This window comes from Carcharhinus amblyrhynchos, chromosome 6 (assembly GCF_965287045.1).
Source record: "Carcharhinus amblyrhynchos chromosome 6, sCarAmb.v2.hapA, whole genome shotgun sequence".
NCBI classification, from domain to species: domain Eukaryota; kingdom Metazoa; phylum Chordata; class Chondrichthyes; order Carcharhiniformes; family Carcharhinidae; genus Carcharhinus; species Carcharhinus amblyrhynchos.
The window spans coordinates 88,011,167-88,027,753 of NC_137329.1; the positions used below are offsets into that span (position 1 = coordinate 88,011,167).

At 43.2% G+C, this 16,587-nt stretch overlaps 1 protein-coding gene across 6 annotated transcripts in view; it reads left to right on the top strand.

The window, feature by feature from the left end:
* LOC145344509 (structural maintenance of chromosomes protein 1B-like) overlaps positions 1–16,587 on the top strand; it is a 141,494-nt gene that overhangs the window by 102,456 nt on the left and 22,451 nt on the right. For 2 of the 6 annotated variants that reach the window (XM_080191685.1, XM_080191688.1), the window contains 3 exons: positions 11,939–11,958; positions 13,313–13,411; positions 14,905–15,061. In XM_080191685.1, coding sequence (XP_080047811.1) covers positions 11,939–11,958; positions 13,313–13,411; positions 14,905–15,061 — 276 coding nt within the window. Of the gene's footprint in view, positions 1–8,073; positions 8,094–10,656; positions 10,671–11,333; positions 11,342–11,938; positions 11,959–13,301; positions 13,412–14,904; positions 15,062–16,587 lie in introns of all 6 variants that reach the window. The other 4 variants (XM_080191686.1, XM_080191687.1, XM_080191684.1 and 1 more) reach the window with 4 other exon arrangements.

A 16,587-nucleotide genomic window follows, 5' to 3' on the forward strand; every position in this document is an offset into this window, starting at 1 on the left:
CTTCCACATCCTTCCTATAATGTGGCGACCAGAACTGTATGCAATACTCCAAGTGCGGCCGCACCAGAGTTTTGTACAGCTGCAACATGACCACATGGCACAGAAACTCTATCAATAAAAGCTAACACACTGTATGCCTTCTTAACAACCGTATCAACGTGGGTGCCAACTTTCAGGGATGTATGCACATGGACACCGAGATCTCTCTGCTCCACACTACCAAGTAACTTACCATTAGCCCAGTACTCTGTATTCCTGTTACTCCTTCCAAAGTGAATCACTTCACACTTCTCTGCATTAAACTCCATTTGCCACCTCTCAGCCCAGCTCTGCAGCTTATCTATGTCCCTCTGTAATCTGCAACATCCTTCCGCACTGTCCACAACTCCACCGACTTTAGTGTGATCCACAAATTTACTAACCCGTCCTTCTACGCTCTCATCCAGGTCATTTATAAAAATAACAAACAGCAGTGGCCCCAAAACAGATCCTTGCAGTTCACCAGTAGTAATTGAACTCCAGGATGAACATTTCCCAACAACCACCACCCTCTGTCTTCTTACAGCTAACCAATTTCTGATCCAGACTGCTAAATCACCCTCAATCCCATGCCTCTGTGTTTTCTGCAGTAGCTTGCTATGGGGAATCTCATCAAATGCTTTACTGAAATCCATATCCACCACATCAACTACTTTACCCTCACCCACCTCTTTGGTCACCATCTCACCTTCTCAAAGAACTCAATGTTTGTGAGGCACAACCTACCCTTCACAAAACTGTGTTGACTATCCCTAATCAAGTTATTCCTTTCTAGATGATTATAAATCCTATCTCTTATAACCCTTTCCAAAACTTTGCCCACAACAGAAGTAAGGCTCACTGGTCTATTTTAACACATTCAGTGAGTGCCTTATTCGAGTCTTTACATCGCTCGTCAACGTTCTTGTCTACCTCTAGTGGAACCACAGTCAAGGTCCCAATGATCTAAATTGAGAAACGTGATTTGAGGTCTCAGCTAAAGATAGTAAAACTAGTTATCTATAAGTCATCCCGGATCTAAACAGGCCTAATGAGCCAGGTTGTCAGTACCAATTGCACGACACATTCCACAATAAAGGGGGTGGAAATTTAGGGAATTACGTAGAAGCCAGATTAAGGGAGATCTGATTAAGGAACAATTTATTGCTGCCAATCTGCCTAAAAAGCACATTTTTGGGATGTGGGAGGAAACCAGAGTACCCGGAGAAAACCCACGCAAACATGGGGAGATTGTGTAAACTCCCACAAATATTGACCCAAGCCGGGGATCCGACCTGGATCCCTGTAACTGTACAGCAAACAGTGCTAGTCACTGTGCTGACCTGTTGCCCGTAAGTCGGTCCAGAGTTAGCATACACTACCGGATGTGAAGCACTGGGCAACACTCGAAGCAACATCCAAGAGCGACCCAAGCACGACCCACAGTGTGCACGCCTCTTGTTGGCCAACAAGGTGGACCAAAGCACCTGTGGATATTAAAGGTGACATCAATAAACATAAATAGACATACAACAGGCTTTACAGACAATGATGGAGTCCTCCATATAAGTTCATGTGGCCTCCTGGCAGGCTGTGAACCCTGTGGTCTGACAAGTGACAAGCTTGTCTTGCGGTATTAGTAGTCTCACATTGGAGCTATTGGGGATCTTCAACGACAGGTGAGAGACTACTAATACTGCAAGACAAGCTTGTCGTTGAAGATCCCCAATAGCTCCAATGTAAGTGACAGGGTGAGCCTTGAAATTTGTTGGGCGAATGATTGGAATCTATTAATTCCCAGGAACGTCATGAGGCTGTTGTTCTTCTCCAGCCATTTGCCCCTGGCCGACAACAAATCCAAAGAAACGGGGTTCCAGGCAACAAGTCAACTGTTTCGGGTCCGAGATGTTGGTATTTCTTGCATTTTTCCTCCCACGCCTTTTCCAGCCTGCCGCAATTGTCTTCAAAATGTACTGTCACATTGACCATTGCAACACGTTGATCTTTCTCCCTCTTGAAGACAATATCTGGCTTCCAGAGGGTACCATCATTGGCAGTAAGTCGTGGTTTGAGGTAAGATGTCCAGTCGTATTTTCCAACATAATTGCGCAGCTGTTCGAAGATCTTATTATGGCGCTTGATCCTGCAGTTCTTGACAAATGGGCGGAAGCCAGAAATGTGACCAAGAGTCTGTGTACCTGCTTCGCATTTTCGGCAGGTTTTTGTGGCAAAGGGCTTCCCTCTTGACGGGGTTACCCTCATGGGATATAGATTGCATCTCAATAACAAGTTATAAATGAAACAATGGGATTTAAGCTGGTGTGCAGCCTTCATCCAACTGTTTGACATTTTGTCATCTTTGTAATAATGTACTCCAACACCTTGACAGTTAGCCGCCTCCATTTGCAGAATTCCCATTCCCTCCACCCTGCATATTTGTTTAATGGCTTCTTGGGATCTGCCTCCTCCGCACCAAGCATCGGTATTGCGGCCCTGATCATATTCATTGACTCCACTTCCTCCTTGTTGCTCTCCTCGGGAGTTGGCATGAAGTCCTCGATTTCCCTCAATGCATTGAGAGATCTCAGTTCTTCGATGTTTTCACCAATGTTCTGCTCACAGAACTGGAAGGAGGTGCGAATGACTCAGTCATTGGAAGCAGACAGTGATTCCCATTTTCGAATTACAGCAGATGGGATTTGGATTTCGACCTTGGGAATTCCCAGTCCTCCATTACAAACACGTGAACAGAGGCTGCCATCGGTTGTGTGGAGTAGAAGATGCAGGAATTGCTTGACGGCATTGCTATGAGTTGGTCTAGTTTGATAAGTGTATTCTGAGACGCTTCAGATAGGATCAGGTGGAAATAGAGTCTCGGGATGACATAGACTGTCAGCAACTCCACGCATTGTCTTGGCCGGAGAGCTGCTGCCTGTAAGCTGGAAATCCAGGTCTTCAGTCTCTCCTCCCATGCCCCTTCTTGTACGCCTGCCCAAGGATCTATCCCAGCTCTCAGGTATTTCTCAGTCTCTCCTGGAGGGATGTATGCAATCTCCTCCTTCCGAATCTGCCAGCTCTTATATTGATTGAACAGGAAGGTCTTCCTCTTACATGTAAGGTGGAAGCCTTTAGTCTTGTTAATGTTAATAGACAAGCCTGTCAAATCGCAAAAAGACTGCAGAATCTTCAGGTTTCAGGTCATCCAGACGTACGAATTGCTAAGGAGGGCAATGTCATCCGCAAGAGCTGAGCAGTTTATTCTTGCTCCGTCTAGCATCATGCTGACACTATGTGTAGCATCTTCGAGACTGCAGATCAGCAGATCCATTGCTATGTTAAATGAGAGTGGGTCTCCTTGTTTGACACCCCTCTCAATGTTTATTGGGGTGGTCTTAGACTTATTGCCTTCGACCACTGTGGTGTTATCAGTGCAGAGGTCCTGAATAAGCTCTACAAAGGCTTTTGGGAGTTTTACTCACTGTAGTGATTCAATTAACAATTTGTGACCAACGCAGTGGAACGCTTTTGCCAAATCAACAAAGACAACCGCGAGGTCCTTACGATTTTTCTTTGCTCCCTTCATGATATTTTGCAACACAGCGATGTTTTTGTTGCATCTGGGAGTAGCTGCTAAAAACCCTTTCTGGCATGGGTTTATATTGGCTGTCTCACTCAGTCTCTTCGCCATGATGTTAGTAAAAAGGCGCAGCAGCATTGGACCAATTGTGATTGGACGCCAGTTGTCAATGTTCTTAAGGCGTTCCTTATCCTCACATTTTGGGATTAAGATCGTTCGGCTCTGCTTCGTACAGTTTGGGATTGTTTTTGAAGACAGCCACAGGGTGAAGAGGCGAGGTATGCGGCATTCGTACGCCCCATGGATATCTCGGATGTCCTCTAACTTCTGACCATCCAGTCCGGGCGCACTAGCCTCTTTAATTCCCTTGATTGCCTAGGTAACCTCTCCTGCAGTGATTGGCTTCATCAACTCCCCTTTGTCAGTTTTCCCATTGTATGGTGCAAATTTGCTGATGTTTGATTTGTTATTCTTACTGGAGAGTTTCTTTCGAAAGCTAGCCTCCAGTTCCGCTGTGGATAGCGGGCATCTGATTTGTGAGGGCTCTCCCATGATCTGGCGAGCAAGTTGGCGCCTATTGTTGTAGAGCAGTTGGGTTGCTGTAAAAACGGATTTCTGCTTCACCCATCTTTTCCTCGCTCCGCTGTTAACCTCATTTTTGGGTGTTCAATTATCCTTCTTAAGTGCACTTACCGTCGGACCTTCCTCCTTTTGCCTGTTCTTTGCACTGCCCATCAGAAGATCAGTGATGCTCTCCACTATACCCACTCCTAAGGCACATTTATCAGGGTCATTCCTCGCATTAAGAAGTTCCTCAGCCTGGATCAGGTGTTCATTCACTTCCCTATGCCTAGGGACTCGGGCCGGCGGTCGACTAGCGATACTTACATGCGGGATTGGGTCCCCAACATCTGCCTCTTCCGGTTCCTGGTCTTGCTGGGAGTCTGGGTGTTCTTCTGCAACAGCTGCCAGTGCTACAGCATGTGCCGCTTTGCGTGCCTTTGCAAGTAACCTGCGTTTATCCGAGATTTGCTTGCATGTTTTAGATGTTAATACCCTTTCGATGTCTTTATTAATGCACCTGGATCCAGCAAATCTAACTTCAAGCTCTTCAAGAGTGATTCCTCCTCCTCGGACCATACACTTTTATTTCTACCCCACTTGGTTGAGGTTTTGGGCAGTGCTTTCTTCGTGCATTTCTCATTGCGAAGTACAGGGTTACCAGGATTGTCTCTACTCCCCTTCTTGAACAAGGGGACAACATTTGCTATCCTCCAGTCTTCTGGCACGATTCCTGTAGACAGCGATGACCTAAAGATCAAAGCCAAAGGCTCTGGAATCTCCTCCCTAGCCTTCCAGAGAATCCTAGGATAAATCCCATCCAGCCCAGGGAAGTTATCTATTTTCAGACTTTCCAGAATTGCTAACACCTCCTCCTTATGAACCTCAATCCCATCTAGTCTAATAGCCTGTATCTCAGTGTTCTCCTTGACAACATTGTCTTTTTCCTGTGTGAATACTGATGAAAAATATTCATTTAGCTCCTCTCCTATCTCTTCGAACTCCACACACAACTTTCCACTACTGTCCTTGACTGGCCCTAATCTTACCCTAGTCATTCTTTTATTCCTGACATACCTATAGAAAGCTTTAGGGTTTTCCTTGCTCCTACCTGCCAAAGACTTATCATGTCCCCTCCTGGTTCTTCTTAGCTCTCTCTTCAGGTCCTTCCAGGCTAACTTTTAACTCTCAAGAGCCCTAACTGAGCCTTCATATGTCATCTTGACATAAGTTTCCTTCTTCCTCTTCACAAGAGATTCAACTTCTTTAGTAAACCACGGTTCCCTCGCTCGACCACTTCCTCCCTGCCTGACAGGTACATACTTATCAAGGACACACAATAGCTGTTCCTTGAACAAGCTCCACATTTCAATTGTGCCCATCCCCTGTTGTTTCCATCCGCATCCTATGCATCCTAAATGTCGCCTAATCACATCATAATTTTCTTTTCCCCAGCTATAACTCTTGTCCTGCAGTATACACCTATCCCTTTCCATCGCTAATGTAAACGTAACCGAATTGTGGTCACCATCATCAAAGTGTTCACCTACCTCCAAATCTAACACCTGGCCTGGTTCATTACCCAGTACCAAATCCAATGTAGCCTCGCCTCTTGTTGACCTATCTATGTACTGTGTCAGGAAACCCTCCTGCACACTTTGGACAAAAACTGACCCATCTAAAGTACTCGAACTATAGCTTTTCCAGTCGATATTTGTAAAGTTAAAGTCCCCCATAACAACTATCCTGTTACTTTCACTCCTATCCAGAATCATCTCTGCAATCCTCTCCTCTACATCTCTGGAACTTTTCTGAGGCCTATAGAAAACTCCCAGTAGGGTGACCTCTCCTTTCTTGTTTCTAACCTCAGCCCATACTACCTCAGTAGACGAGTCTTCATCAAACATCCTTTCTGCCACCGTAATACTGTCCCTGACTAACAATGCCACACCTCCCCCTCTTTTACCACCTTCCCTTATCTTACTGAAACATCTAAACCCCGGAACCTGCAAGAACCATTCCTGTCCTTGCTCTATCCATGTCTCTGAAATGACCACAACATCGAAGTCCCAGATACCAACCCATGCTGCAAGTTCACCCACCAGATTCCAGATGCTCCTAGTGTTGAAGTAGACACACTTCAAACCACCTTCCTGCCTGCCAGTACACTCCTGCGACCTTGAAACCTTATTCATGACGTCACTACTCTCAATCTCCTGTACACTGGAGCTACAATTCAGGTTCCCATCACCCTGCTGAATTAGATTAAACCCTCCTGAAGAGCATAGAGATATCCCTTACTATGGCACTGGCTAGGCAATACAACCTTCAGGATTCTTGTTCTTTGCTACAGAAGATGGCAACTATCACCCTAATTATGGATCCTTTAGTACTATTATATTTCTATTCTCTCCACCACCCCTTGCTCTCCCCACCCTTGGACATCCTTCTGAGCCAATGTGCTTTGGTCTGCATTGTGAGTATTCTCTCTGCATTCTTTCTATTTGTCCTCATGGTTAGAGAGTATATTGTACTTGTTGGACAGGACCAGTGTCTGTAGGACCTCATTCTAACCTCTACTAAATCAGCATTACCCAGCTCCCTAGCAGTCACAGCCTTCCTTTCCTGAAACTGAACTTTCCTCCGAGTGTGACTATATTCTGGACAAAACTTTTCAGAAATTCTTTCCCCTCCCTTATGTGTCAAAGTCTCTTCAATTTGCAGTCCATTCAATGGCTGCATGTGTGAGAAATTCAAGGTGGTGACATCTGCAGACATGATTGCTCAGAATGGTTTCACCAAACACAAACTCCCATATTCCACAGTCCAGATACAAAGCATGTTCTGTCAAATCTTTGACTTGTACTATCTTATTTATTATTGCAGTTAAAGTCTTTATTCACTGATTATTTGTGGTCATATCATGTAGGTTAACCAGATAATCTATAGATTTAATACAGTGCTATATTTTCCCGGTCCTAGTTTAAACTATTGCCCAAGTTTAGAGAAAATAAAATCTTAAAGTTCATCAATCTCTCATCTCATTGTCACCCAATCCCTCTTTTGGACTATTTCTTGTTTTATAAGAGAGCAGAACCACACCTCTTCTTTCACTTCATCAAATACCTTCACTCACCAAGTACTCCATAAATATACTGTTGAAGCAGGATTCTAATGAACTAGCCTTTACACTACCAGTTTTTCTGCTTTAAGGTGCTCCAAAAACTTTTGGTCCTATGGCTGATATGGTGCAGTGTCAAATTATGTTTAATAATGCTCCTATGAAACACCTTGGAATGTTTTATTACGTCAAAGGTGCTATATAAATACAGGTTGTTGCTGGATGGTATCACATGTTTTACAGTTATTCAGTGAATTCATTTTCGTGATGGTAGTTGAATGAAAGGCCTCTAACATAGCCAACTGATAAAACATCCATGTTAATGATCTAATGACAAACTTGTAACAATCCTTCTTGTAAGGTTGTGTGATGTCACCAGGGGCTGTGTGCTGGAAGGGTGGTATTTCTCTCATAATATCTTCTAGTTTCTGGAAAAGAGCTTTCCCTAAAAAGGTGGTCACAGGAAATCACATAGCACCGATTGCTCATCAGTGTGCTATGAAGATCAGCTGTGCAACCTTATCAGACTATCTAAGCAGAGTACTGAGCCCTGATAAGGGAGAAGCTGAATTGTGAATGAGAGAAGGCTGCCCTGGAGAGGGAAGGACTTACCGTGTGCAAAGCTAGGCTTAACGAAGAGCTTGGTATTTATTTCCTTTTTGTTTTGTGATTGTCTGAAGACTTGTAAATAATCATTCACCTTTATATTGTATCTGACAATGCAAGTTATTGAACTGAGAGAACTCCACCCCACCTATAGCAATGCCCAACCCTGGTGACCTCACAGGTTAAAGAGGAAATTGGGAATTCTTCAGAGTTAACATGGTCCCAAGATGATGTTCCTGACTGTGCAATCTTGGAACCAAAGCTTAAAATCACAATCTTGGGTTAAAGTCCATTGTCCTCTGTTCTAGCAATGGGGTATGTTCTGTCACTAGCATCTTATCAGGCAGTGATTTCACAATAGTTTTTTTAGTAAATCCTTTTCCTAAGTTGGGTGTGGGCTCTAAGAAAACTTCTTTTCTTCTAAAAATTAATGAGGTCATCCCAGTACCCCTCCAGGGGTCGCAGTTGGTTCAGCCAAGAGCAGTGTTGGTGCTGCAGGGGCCCAAGTGGATGGTGGGTTAGATGTGCATGAGGGTATTGGTGACAATGAGTGTGAGAGGATGGATGAGGATGGCTGTGGGTGAAGGAGTCTGTGTGAATGTGTTCTCCCATTAAAAAAAGTACAGTGTAAGTCTTGGAAGTGTGTGTTGAATAACAGAACTTTTTCATTACAATGAATTTATAAATATAAGACTAGAAACATCTTTCAAGTTTGCACAATAATCATTTTTTGTGGTTTAATTTTTTAATACAATAAGAATGTTCCTCAGGGGTTCCCTCGGTAATCTTGGAAGGTCAAAATGGTTCAGTGACTGGAAAAGTTTGGGAAACCCTGAATTAGATGAAATAAGACAATTGATCCTCTTATCGCAGTTCATTTCGACCTGTGAGATCTCACAAGCTGGCCTATGCAACCTTCATAAAGATAAAGAACTTATATTTAAAGACAAATTCTGTGGTTGCATAAGGGATTCCAAGATGGTAGTTTGCCTGCCTGGTGCCAAGGTTCTGGATGTGTCTGAGCAGGCACAAAACATCCTAAAATAGGAGCGACATCTAATAGATGTCATTGTCCACACTGGTACAAATTATATATGTAGAAAGAATAATAAGGTCCTGCAACGACAATTTAGGGAGTTAGGGAGAAGATTAAAGCGAAAGACCTCTATGATGATAATCTCAAGATGACTCCCCATGCCAAATGCTAGTGAGGCTAAGAACAGGCAGGTAGTGCGACTGAACATGTGACTAAAGAATTGATGCAGGAGGGAGGGCTTCAGATTCGTGGATCATTGGATGCCTTCCATGGAAGTTGGGACCTGTACAAGAAAGATGGGTCACACTTGAACTGGAAGGCAATCAATATCGTGGCTGGGAGGTTTGCTAGTGTGGTTCGGGTGGATTTAAATTAGTGTGGCAGAGGGATGGGAATCGGAACAATAGGTCAACAAGTGGAGAGACTGGGGATGAGCATGGGACCAAGGCCAGGCTAGCTAAGAGGAAGAGCAGGCTGGGGGAGGTAGAACTCAGTGGGCCTGAAGGTCTGGAGTGCATCTGCTTCAATGCAAGGACTATGACAGGGAAGATGGATGAACTTAGAACCTTGATTCATTTACACAACATGGATGTGAGTGCGGTAATGGAGACTTGGTTAAAAGAGGACAGGACTGGCTGCGAAATGTTTTGGGATATAGATTTTTTAGGCGATACAGAGGGGAAGGCAAAAGAGATGAGGGAGTTGCAGTACTGGTTAAGGAACATATTACAGCTATATAGAGGGAGGACACCTTGAAAGAATCATGTAACAAGACACTGTGGGTAGAGCTCAGAAACAGGAATGGGGCAGTCTCTGTGATGGGGGTGTTCTACAGGCTTCCCGATCAGTCATGGGAAGTTGAGGAATAGATGTGCGAGCAGATTCTGGACAGATCTGGAAAAAATAATAGGGTTGTTGTAGTGGGTAATTTTAATTTTTTTTATATTAACTGGAAATCCCTTGGGCATAGGAATCTGAATGGTGAGGAATTTGTTAAATGTGTCCAGGAAGGTTTTTGGAACAATATGTAGATAGTCTGACTAAAGAGGGGACTATACTGGACTTGGTACTAGGGAATGAGCCCAGCCTGATCATCAAAGTTGAGTGGGGGAGCATGTGGTGATGAACAATGACTACAATTCAGTAAGTTTTTGGATACTCATGGAGAAGGACAAGTGTTGTCCTAGGGTTAAGGTGCTAAATTGGGGGAAGACTAACTATAACTATAGGCTGGATTTGGAGGTTGTTGTTTGGAAGAGGCTGTTTGAGGGTAAATCCACATCTTTTAAGGAGCACTTGGTCAGAGTACAGGACAGACATGTGCCTATGAAAAGGAAGGACAGGATAGGCAGGATTCAGAAACCATGAATGATCAGGGAAATTACAGGTCTAGTCAAAAAGAAAAAGGATGCATACATGAGGTCTAGGTGACTAAAAAGAGATGAAGCACTTGAATAATACAGGGAAAGTACAGCGGAGTTAGGAGGGCAAGAAGAGATCACAAAATGTCCTTGGCAGGCAGAATTAAGGAGAATCCCAAGGCATTTTATACATATATTAGGAACAAGAGGGTTGCTAGAGAAAGAGTTGGTCCACTCAAGGACAAAGGAGGAAAATTATGCGTAAAACAAAGGAAGTGGGTGAGATCCTTTAATGAGTAGTTTGCACCAGTATTCCCAAAGGACAAGGACATATTGATTGCTGGTGTTTAGGGGGGTATGGAAGCCTCATTAAGAGGGATGAAGTGTTAGGTGTATTAAAAAGTATTAAGGTTCACAAATCCCCAAGACCAGGCACCTATCCCAAATCACTGAGGGAGACAAAAGAAGAAATTGCTGGGCCTCTAACAGAAATCTTTGTTTCCTCATTGACCACAGGTGAGATCGCAGAGAATTGGAGAATAGTCAGTGTTGTCCTGTTGTTTAAGAAGGGTAATGAGGATAACCCAGGTAATTTGAGGCCAGTAAGCTTGACATCAGTGATAGTGAAATTGCTGGAGAAGATTCTTAGGAATACACATTTGGAACTCAATAGTCTTATGAGCGAAAGACGGTATGGTTTTGTATGAAGGAGGTCATGTCTCACTAATTTGATTGAAATTTTTTGAGAAGGTGATAGAAGTGATTGACAAGGGAAGGGCTGTGGATGTTGTCTACGTGGACTTGAGTAAATCATTTGACAAGGTCCCTCATGGCAGGCTGGTGCAAAAGATTAAATCACAAGTGATCAAGAGTGAAGTAGCTAGATGGATTCAGAATTGGGTTGGCCATAGAAAACAGGACAGTGGTGGAAGGGTGTTTTTCTGAATGGACATCTCCACAAGGATCAGCGCTGGGACCTCTTTTGTAATACCTGTAAATGACTCGGAAGAAAATGTAGCAAGCCTGATTAGCAAGTTTGTGGATGATACTAAGATTCTGGAGTTGCGGATAGTGATGAAGATTGTCAGAGATACAGCAGGATATGGATTGGAAAACTGCTTGGAGAAATGGCAGATGGAGTTTAATCTGGACAAATGAAAGGTGATGCATTTTGGTAGATACAATTCAGGTGGAAGCCATAAAAAAAGGCAGAACATCAGGAGCATAGATACACACAGATCTGGGAGTACAGGTCCACAGATCCTTGTAAGTGGCAGCACAGATAAAAAGTGGTGAAGAAAGCATATGGCAAGCTTGCCTTCATTGGCTAGGAGTTTGAGTATAAAGTTGGCAAATTGTTATAGTTGTATAAAATGTTGGTTGGGCCACATTTGGAATACCGTGTCCAATTCTGATCACCACATTACCAGAAGGACGTAGAGACTTTGAAGGGAATACAGAAAAGGTTTACTAGGATGTTGCCTGGAATGGAGAGTATTAGTTATGAAGAGAGATTGAATAAACTGGATTGTTCTCCCTGGAAAGACGGAAGCTGAGGGGCAACCTGATAGAAATTTACACAATTGAGGGGCATAGATAAGGTGAATAGTTGGAAGCTTTTTCCCAGGGCAGAAATGACAATAACAAGGGTGTGCAAGTTCAAGGTGAGGGGGGAAGGGTTCAGTTGAGATGCGAAGGGGAGGTTTTTTTTACACAGAGGGTAGTGGGCACCTTGAATTCACTGCCAAGTGAAGTGGTTGAGGCAGACACATTTGTGACATTTAAGACTTACCTGGATAGACACATGAACAGGTGGGGGAATAGCGGGAGACAGGCAGTTGGTCTAGATAGAACAATGTGATCAGTGCAGGGTGGGTTGAAGGGCCTGTTCCAGTTCTGTTCTTTGTAAATATCACATTCTGAAACCTTTGGGAACCCCAAAGCACAATGTCTGCTGGCTGTTTTAATAAAGAAAAGAATTTGCTTCATTTGAATCCATCTCAAAATCCTTTCTCTGAACGAACAAGTGGGGGACAAACAACCTTCTTGTGCCACTAGTGGATAGGTAGGGCAAGCCAGTAAAATTTCGAGAGAGGCAACAAATCAGGTTCACGTCCAATTTCTCACCTATCGCAGATCTTGCCGGGCTCAGATATCTGGCGAGATCAACCTTGTGCTCGAAAAGAGCGCAAGGCTAATTTTGATATTTAAAGCTATCTTAAATGGAAGTTAAATATTATTAGTGAGTCCAGACGCAACAAATGGGCTCACTTGCCTCAGCAGCATTGCCAGTGAAGGTCCTCACCAGAGAGGAGGACCTGTCATGATGGCCCCTGGTATGTCAGAACTGGAGTGGGGTGGGGTGGTGGGGGGGAGGCAGGCAGTGCCCAAGGGGCACTGACTGCCTGGCACACTGGTAGTGCCCACCAGGCATTGGGCAGTGCTGGGGGGGAGGAAGGGTGTACTGCGCACTTTGCAGCCGGCGTTCGACCTGGGTGGGGGTGGGGGTGTGTGTTGTGCCACCGGCATATCAGAACACAGATTTCTGCACATGTGCAATTGCGCCTTCTACTGTCAACTGCCAGCTTTCCTATAAGACTCTCCCTCTAGTGGTGGGAAACAGATCTAGGTTTTGTTTTGAACAGAATGACATCAGATTGGAGCTATGGCCTCTCTGAAGAAACAAATCTGAAACTCTCCCATTTTTATGCTTATTCAGGACTTCTATTTTTTTTGGTATGATTGCCCGATATCAAAACCTTTCTAAAGTTGTACCTTCTACAATAGTTGGTTTTATTTGGAAGATGTTCATCACACCCATCATTGGCCTAATAAGGGAAATTTACAGAAAGTGTTATATTAATATGTTAAGCAGTTTGTATTAGAAGCTATGATCAAAATGTGCTGTTGTAGGTTAACTTGAAACCAAAGAGTACTGCCATGGTTTAGTAAAAATTACAACAAGATAAGAAAGATAGGGAACATTTCTTTTCAATGATATTAATGTTAAGTAAAATGAAGTCCTATTACAGGTTTTAACAGAAGAGGAAAGTACCCAAACCACAACAGATGTGTTTGAACTGGAAGCTGCTTTTGAAATAGACTACAGCAGTTTACCAACAGATCTCAAAGTAAGGCATTTCAATATTCAACTGTTTTGGTCCTTAATTTGGAAGCATCCTACAGTAATGTATAACTTTCACTTTGATCAGACAAAAGACAAAAAATATATTCACAAGTGAAGTTGACTAGATAACTTATAAGAGCCAAAGTTATGACCAACTTTCACAAACACGAGTGGATAGGATGTTATATCACAGCTGATCTGCATAATTGTACTTTATTTATGCTGTGTTTTATATTTAATTATAGATGAATCCTGCTTATGTTTCAAAATAAAAGGTCTTTTTAAGATAAAGTTGAAGGGAAATGTCTTCTCTCACTGGATCTTTATTGTTTGGAATTCTGTTCCACAGAAAGCAGCGAAGGCTTGGTCATTGAGTATATTTAAGGCTCAGTTGGACAGATCTTTAGATTGACACAGGAATCGAGGGTTTTATGGGCAGGCTGGAAATTGGAGTAAGATCAGCCGTGAGCTTATTGGATGATGGAACAGGCACAAGGATTTGAATGGCTTACTTGTGCGACAATTTATTATGTTCTCTGAACTGATTCCAATGGAAGTGTATCCCTCTTTAAGTAACGAGGCAAAAAATATACACTGTGGGCAAAATCTTCTGGCTGTTCATGCCAGTGGGATCTTCTAGACTCACTGATGGCACATTCCCACCGTGGGTTTCCTAATGGCATGGGGCAGATTCAGTGGAAAATCCCACTGACAGTGACAGGACCAGAAAATTTCTCTGCTGTGAAACATGCCGCGAAGAGGCCAGAGAATCTTGCCTTACATATGCCAGGACTTAGTACCCAGGCAGTGTCAGGGGCAATACTGTGCATGACTCTTTCTCACCTGAACACCTCTGGCGGTTCTACTTGTCAGAGGCACACTTTGGGAAACCTGTCTTGATTCACACACTGATGTAAATGGGGAGCCTGACAGTTACATTTAAAATGTATTCGTTGGCAGAAGGTAGGGATATTCAGAACGCAAAATCCCACCAGCGCAAACCACATTTTGGGACTCCGATGGGATATCCTGCTCCAGTTAGACAATCTATTGCGGGTTGGTATTAATTTATATTATTTCAATAGTAACAACGTAAATGTTGTGTCATAGTCAACATCTACACTTCTGCAGAAAAGCTAAATGCTGGAAATCATAAAATAAAAACAGAAAATGTTGGAAATATTCATCAGGCCTGGCAGCATTTGTGGAGAGAAACCAAGTTAATTTTAACTCTGTTTTCCTCCACGATTGCTGCCAGATCTGCTGAGTAGCTTTTCCAATTACTGACCATGTACACCCTTTCTAAGAAACATAAATACACTCAAAGTTGAGAGCATTGTTAAGCATTTGAACTGACACTTATTTCATGATAAATAATATAGTAATCAAAGATATTCCAACACTTTTAATTGGTATATGGTTTTTGTATTTGGATGTCAACCATGTTGCATTAATTATACTGTTGAGCAATGCTACATAACTTGCAATTTTTTCTAGGAGCTGTCATCCCTTAAGGAGATCGAGATACAGGAAAATAGATTGAATAAGTTATTGGAAGAAAAGGAGACAATTTTACATAGAACCGCTGCACCAAATTTGAGAGCTGTTGAAAAACTGCAGAACGTGTGGGATAAGTTCCAAGAGTCAATGCATGGTGAGTTCAGAGCTTGGTGTGTTGCTGAATCTTATTTTCAACATGAGTGGAATTTTGCGTATTCATAATTCGTCACTGGTAACTTGAAAGGCACATTTTATAACAGTGCCTTTGATGTATAGTGATTGCGTAAATAAAATTACATTTTTCATGGGATTTTTTTCCGTTTTTTAGTATTCTGAATCTATGACCAGGGTGGTATCTGGTGTTTAATTGTGATGCTTTGGTCTAGCAGATCTGGAAATTATTGCATAATAGTCCTGGGATGTCAGACCAATGAATGAGGGTGCTAGGGTGGGAGATCAGTGTGATTTTTTTTTTAATTCTGCAATATTGTAATGATGAATAATGTTGAGATGGAATTCTGAAGTCTGAAAACATTGGGGTGTTGAAGTGAAAATTTTTTTTGCTTCTTGACTGTGATAGAGAGACTCAACAAAATTCATTCTGACCAAATAATTAGTCTTTATTTACGAAAGACTGCATGCAGTAACTTGAGTTCAGAGAGCCACCGTTACAACTTGCTAATTCTTTCTCAAGTCCGTGCTTACATAAAGAGTCAATTCAGTATTTATACATAATCATTATCAGTTTGCATGACCAGAGCTTATTCAGGAATTTGATCAATAGTAACATAATAAGAACATAAGAACATAAGAAATAGGAGCAGGAGTAGGCCATCTAGCCCTTCGAGCCTGTCCCGCCATTCAATAAGATCATGGCTGATCTGTCGTGGCTCAGTTCCACTTTCCCGCCCTCTCCCCATAACCCTTAATCCCCTCTCTTATCAAAAACCCATCAACCCGCGTCTTAAAAATATTTAGCGAGGCAGCCTCCACCACTTCAACGGGCAGAGAATTCCAGAGATTCACCACCCTTTGAGTGAAGAAGTTCCTCCTCAACTCCGTTCTAAACCGCCCCCCCTTTATCTTGAGGCTGTGCCCCCTAGTCCTACTGTCCTTTCTGAGCGGGAAGAGTCTCTCCACCTCTATCCTATCCATCCCATTCATCATCTTATACGTCTCAATGAGATCTCCCCTCATTCTTCTAAACTCTAACGAGTACAAGCCTAGTTTATTCAGCCTCTCCTCATAGCTCAACCCCCTCAACTCCGGTATCAGCCTAGTAAACCTCCTCTGCACTCCCTCCAAGGCCAAAATATCTTTGCGCAGGTGCGGCGCCCAAAACTGCACACAGTACTCCAGCTGCGGCCTCACCAATGCCCTTTACAGCTGCAGCAAGACCTCCCTACTTTTATATTCAATCCTCCTTGCTATGAAGGCCAGCATCCCATTTGCCTTCCTGACCACCTGCTGCACCTGCAAGCTGGGTTTTTGCGACTCATGCACAAGGACCCCTAGGTCCCTCTGCACCGTCGCCTGCTGCGGTTTTTCGCCACGTAAGTAATAATACTTCCTACCATTATTCCTACCAAAGTGGACCACCTCGCACTTGCCAACATTAAATTCCATTTGCCATTTCCTGGCCCATTCGCCCAGCCTATCTAGATCCTTCTGCAGACTCTC